The 5974-nt window shown below is 56.5% G+C and overlaps 1 protein-coding gene across 1 annotated transcript; it reads right to left on the bottom strand.

Annotated features, from left to right (window-relative positions):
* On the bottom strand, positions 1-4227 carry LFNG (LFNG O-fucosylpeptide 3-beta-N-acetylglucosaminyltransferase). Its single transcript, XM_010719636.3, has 7 exons — positions 3739-4227; positions 2968-3067; positions 2624-2777; positions 2404-2489; positions 1969-2134; positions 1451-1536; positions 1-1337 (listed from the first exon to the last, which is right to left on the bottom strand). Exons 1-7 carry the CDS (start codon positions 3848-3850, stop codon positions 1271-1273), a joined length of 771 nt encoding a protein of 256 aa, XP_010717938.1. The 5' UTR covers positions 3851-4227; the 3' UTR covers positions 1-1270.
* Positions 4228-5974: the final 1747 nt, after the last annotated feature.

Below are 5974 nucleotides of genomic sequence, written 5' to 3'. Positions count from 1 at the left end.
TAAAAAGGCACAGTAAAAAAAATACTGGCACAATAACATATGTACAACGCACCCATTATGGGCCATTTTCACTCAGCTTTGGGTTGGAAATGCTCAGCTCCGGCTCTACCCCCCGATCCTCCCCCCAAGGGGACACAGAGGGACACAAAGAGGCATATGGGGGACATGGAGTCCCCACCCCTCCTTGCAATGGGTTACATCCATCCTTGGCTCACGGCAAACACTGATCCCAGGCAACGTTTCCCAAACTGGTTTTCCTCTGGCTGTACCTGGGAATGTGGGAATCCACTCTTGGGTTGCCCAGCAGAGCCATGGGACAACATATGACAGTGCTTGGGGGAAAAGGGGGGGCACTTGTGTTTTTAGGGTGCCCATCACACTCCCATTGCACCAAAGAGCAATGCCAGGCTGGGAAACAAACATACACACAAGTATCCCAGGTGCTCCAGACTCCAGCAGCACCCACCTGGAGGAAGATGCTCCGGCCCCATAGACTGGGGGGGGACACCCACAGGGCTCCCCCCAATGCTTTGTGCCAGGGTGTGGGGTGCCCCTGCTCAACCCAGGAGGAGACAGCAGGGAGGCACAGCAGCGCTGTGCGCACACAGCTCCGGAAAAGCCCTCCTCCCTTTTCTCCCCGTATTTATAGAAAGTCTTTAAATTGGTCTCTATAAATAGTGCATAGATTTACGCTGCTGAAAACATTTCAGCAGGATGTAGGGGGCTCCGGGGAATGGTGTGAATGCTGGCACTGGGCTTCACATTTGCTGTGGCCGTGGAGGAATGAGATTGTGTAAAACTGTGACCCTGACCAAGAAGCCGGAGCCTCGATGCTGAGACTTGGGGACTAGGAAAGAGGAAGGGGGTAGAGCCGGGAGGAGGTGGGGGCGGGGAGGCAAACACACCAAAAACAAACCAACATCTGGGAGGAGATCAAGAAAAGCTAGGCGGGGGGGATGCAGAGCTGCGCTCCCCACGCATGGCGCGGGGCTGCCGGTGGGCAGGGGCTCACCCCGTGCCCCGGGGTTAAGTGCTCAGGACCCGTCCCCGCTCGCCATCCCCAGGCAGGGCAGGGTGGGCAGGGGACAAAGGGCCGCACAGCAGCCTTCAGTCCACACACACACATACACACACACACACACACACACTGTGCAATACCACAGCAACGAGGTCCATCTGGAGGACCGACACACCTGCACGCACGCAGGTCCCGCACACCCGTCGGATACCGGGGAGATTCGGGACGAGGTTGGGAGGGGACACGTGTCTCCTAGTACACCACGTTGGAGGGGCACCACGGCGTGTCGGGGTACAGCAGGCAGTGCACAGAGCGAAACCTGAGGAGGAGAAGGGGGATGCTGAGCACGTGGCGGCGACAGCCAAACGGTGGCACAGACCAAGGGAGCTCCTGCTGGGGGGGAGCGGGATGGGACCCCTCCCCCCATCTCACCTGGATGGGTCCTCCTCCACAGAGAAGGCTCCCTTCATGTGGATGGAGTTGCGCTTGTTTTCGAACATGCCGTAGCTTAGTGTCACCTGGGGGAAAAACACAGGGGGTCAAGCAGCTGGTGGTGCAGCCATGGGGATCAATTGAGGGCTGCAAAATTCACCCCGGTCCTGCCGCTGGGGTGGCTGAGGGGACTCTCCCTCACCACTGACTGTTTGGAAGCACATCTATCATACCATAGCTGGGATACTCACTTTGCTCAACAAGAATAGTGTGACCTCTCCAAAGGGAAGCCATCCAACAAACCTCGGATGAAATCCTCGCTGTAGGGCACTTGGTTGGGGGACGTGTTCTGAGTAACCCAGACCAGAGCTCAGCCCAGACCACCCCTGCTCAGATGGGACCTTGCTCCAGGTTCCCAAAATCCTATTGCATGCCCAATTCCCAGCAGGTAAAACCATACAAAGGTGCTGACCATCCCAACTTCTCCATCCCTCCCAGGGCCATCAGGGCAGGGTTACCTGCTTGTGGATCTCTGTCTTGGGCACCTGGTGGAGGTTCTCCAAGTGAGAGTGGAAGAGGTTGCTGCGGATGAGCTTCACGCCCAGCACGGACTCGATGATGTAGCCAATGGTGCAGTCATCGGGCAGGCGGATCTTCTCTGCGGTGCTCATGAAGTGGCCCCCACTGTGGGGAGACAAAAGGAGCTGCAGAGGAGCAAAGCCCAGGGGAATGTGGGCATCCCATGGAGTCCAGGCTCTGACTAAAAAGCAATTAGGTTTGGGGGAACGGAGGTGCTTCCCAGCTTGTTTCCAAGCCCCTGCAGAAAACCCCATCAAGGCAAAGAGAGCAAAATGGTAGGACATGTTCAAACATCCCTAAAGGTGTTGTCGCTCTTCTGTGCCCCGTTGGAACCATGCTGAGTCCCCATGGAAGAGCAATGCCAACACTCTTACCTGGCCCAAGGGCTCATCTTCAGCGCCAGCCCTCGGCTGATACAAAACCCTGCTCCTCCCGTGGCAAACCAGAAATGCACAGGGTGCTGCGAGAGAGGGGAGCAAAGGCAATGAGACCACCTCTTGCTGAAGCAAAGCCCAGCCCAAATTAAACCCAACCTCCCTCCAATGCCATGGTGTGATGATGCCTCGTGATCCCCCCATCACGTGCCCCCCTCACCATCTTGTTCTCGCTGATCCTCTCTGTGGCCTGGATGGGTCTGTCCAGGCTGGGCTTCCCAATGTAGATGTCCTGTGTGTGGGGATAGCTGGAGAGCAGCTTCACCAGCGTCCTCACGTTCACGTAGTTGTCATCATCCACATGGCAGAACCACCTGTGGCATCAGCACAACCGTGTCCCATCAGGCTGGGGCAGCTCCCTGCCCTGCATGGGCTGCCCTGACCCCATGATGAATTGTGGCCCCAAATAATGCAAACCCTATGATGAATTACAACCCCCCAAAATGCAACCCAATGATGAATTACAGCCCTGACCCCCTCCAGGCAGACCCAGGCACTCCTTACTTTCTCCCAGACTCGATGAACTTGTCATACTCCACAGCCATCTTGCAGGACAGGGCCTGACGGCTGTGCGCAGCCGAGCAGTTGGTGTTGATGACATTTCCTGAGGGAAGAGACGGGGGGGTTAAAGCCCAGTGCTGGGGTATCCTGCTCCCTCAAATGTGGATGCTTCACTGTGCACACCCCAGGTGCAATGGGAGGGATCCCAAGAGCATCCATGAAGCCCAGTGGTCTCTGTGCCACGTTGTTTTGGATAAAGGACAAATTTGGGGGAAAAATGTGATAAAAGGCATAGGGTGAGCAAGGGACTCAGATGAAATGGGGTTGAGCCATGCACCAGGGCTATGTACAACCCTCCTGCATCACCGTGGGTGATGTGCCCCAGCCACCCTGGGTGCAAGGGCAGAGGATGGATGGAGGGGCAGGAGGGGATGCTCGTGGCCTGGCTTCTCCACCCAGGATGTGACAGCCAAAACCTCACTCTGTTCCCACTGCTTTTTCCCCACAGCGGCCACCTGTTATTTGCTTGCCCAGCTCAAAGGGAATTGCTTCCCGGCCTGAAAAGGAGTCATTTGCATGGGGAGAATAGGCTGAGCTGACCCCAACCCCAGGGAGCGGCTGCCAGCTCCACGTCCCCATAAAACCCCGTGTCTACACTGCAGCATTTCGACTTCTTTCTTTTTTTTTGGCGTTCCCCTGGTCGGGGGTGTTGGGCAGGACTCCAGCACAGCCCCAGGCACCGCGCACTCAGCCCATGCACACAAAGAGACTCACGTGCTTGCTTCTTCAGCTCCTCATCCTCCCCATCCGTGAAGATGAAGGTCTGAAAGGAAAAGACGAGGCACCTTTGAGGACCAAATGGCTGAGACAGCAGGGCTCTGGCCATGTCCCAACATCCCCATGATAAGTTCTCCCTCCAGGCTAAAACCCAGGGCAGCCCCCATGATGCTCTCAGTCTTGGATGGAGAAGACTGCAAAGCACAGCACCTTCTCAGCACATCCCACAAGGATGCAGCAGCAGGGAGCATCCCACCAGCACCCATGTGGGATTTGGGGATAGCACAGGGCGGGTGCAGCCAACAGCTCCATCCAAGCAGGGACTTCAGATCTCGTCTGGAGCAACCAACATGCACAGATGGCAATGCCAAAGCAGCTGGCCAGGTGTGTTTGCCCTCATCCCCACCTGCGTCAACAGCCCCAGCCACCTCCACAATCATAGAATGGTTTGGTTTAGAAGGGACCCTTAAGATCATCTAGTCCCCCGCTATAGGCAGGGACACCTCCCTCTCGATCAGGCTGCTCACAGCCCCATCCAGCCCTTCAACTGCCTCCAGGTAGGAGGCACCCACAACCTCCCTGGGCAATACCTGCAGGGTGCTGGTACCCATAGGTGCCCACTGACAGCCCCATGGAGGTCACTGTCTCCTGTTACCCACTGCCTGCCCGGCTGCACTCCTCTATTTACACAGCTAATTCCTGGCATATGTCACCCAGGAAAGGAGGGGCTGGGGGCTGCTGTCTGCCCTGCATTTGGAGAAGGGCGAGAAGCAGAGAATAGGGGAGCAGGAAAGGCATCGCGATCAATCAGCACACGGCAAACAAAGCTGGAGGAGAGGAACCACAACCAGCTGCCAAGCGCTATTACAAACCAGACGTGCACAAAAGGGCAGAAGAAGAAAGACAAAAGGGCTGGGGGGGAAGGCAGGAGGTGGTGGGAGGGGGACACGGGATGATGAATTCCAAGTGAGCTGGAAACTCAGTGCCACCCCGCAGGCAGCCGGCCCCAGCGGCGTGTGGGGGTTTTGTGGGTTATGTGGGGAGGGAGCGGGGTCTGCACAATAGCGGGGTGCGGGGCTGACTTTACTCAGCAGAGCAGAGTTAAGCAGGCAGCGGTGGTCATTAGCATACAGCTGCGCTGGTTAACCCGGCAGAGGGGAGAGCTGGGAGCTGCTGAAGGGGGGCACGGGGCTGCAGTGACCCTCAGGGCTTGAAAATGGAAGAGTTAAAGTTGGAAGGTAAATTCTCACAAATGCACAGCCACGCACCTGCTGGGCATCCCTGGGTTTGGGGAGATATACGCCAGCCCCGAATCCATCAGCATGGCCTCAAGCAAAGGGTTTCAATGTGGGATGGGGACATGAACCCACCAGCAAGGGGCTACGGAACAGGAAGGGCTCCAAGTAATGCACACACCCCAAGGTGCTGGGGCTGGAACATTCCCTCAGCACCCACAGCCTCTGAGACAGAACACATTTGCTGCATTAGATCAGAAGCACCATCTGTGCTACTGCACAGCTCCAAAAATAACCTGCAGAGCACTCCTCTATAAATAGGCTGTGGGGACCATTGCTTATTGCTCACCTTCACCAAGTCCTACCCAAACGAAGCATCCTCCTCCCAGCCCCTCCCCCGCACATCCCTGCAGGGTTCCCCATGTTGGTGGCACCTTGGGGACATGGTTGGGCACGCAGCCCTGTTGCAAAGAAAGTTCTTCACCTCCTGCTGCCAGGACCCAGCCAAGAATTTCAATTAAAGCCAAGCTAGTGACAGCCTTTCTCACTTTTTTCATTGATTTGTCTGCATTTGTTATAGACAAGTTGTGACCCTCCTGCACAGCTCCTGGACCAGGAGCTGTCAGTAGGGCCAGAAAAGAAGAGGGACCAGAGCACCCGTCCCCACGTGATAGGGAAGAAGCCCCATTCTGACAGCAGTGGGAGCTGGCCCTACAGCCCAAGGATGGGGAAGAAGTTACAGGTGGGACACGATCACCGAGTTCAAGGGCTATGCTGGCCCCTGCTTGGCTGAGACTGAGTGAAACGCGGCCAGAGTTGCACAGCTCAGCATCCCAGAACAGGATTAGTGTTATCATAATGAATACTCTCAGCATCCCCACCCCACAGCACAGCCCACAGAGCCACAACTCAACGAGAGCCACAACACTGATCCACACTAAGATGGGACACTGCAGCCCTAAGTCAACACCACCTCTTGGCCCACGTGATCCCCATTC

The sequence above is a fragment of the Meleagris gallopavo genome, chromosome 16 (assembly GCF_000146605.3).
Source record: "Meleagris gallopavo isolate NT-WF06-2002-E0010 breed Aviagen turkey brand Nicholas breeding stock chromosome 16, Turkey_5.1, whole genome shotgun sequence".
Lineage (NCBI taxonomy): Eukaryota > Metazoa > Chordata > Aves > Galliformes > Phasianidae > Meleagris > Meleagris gallopavo.
Note: the sequence above shows the minus strand (reverse complement) of the source record. Positions and strands in the feature narration are given on the sequence as shown.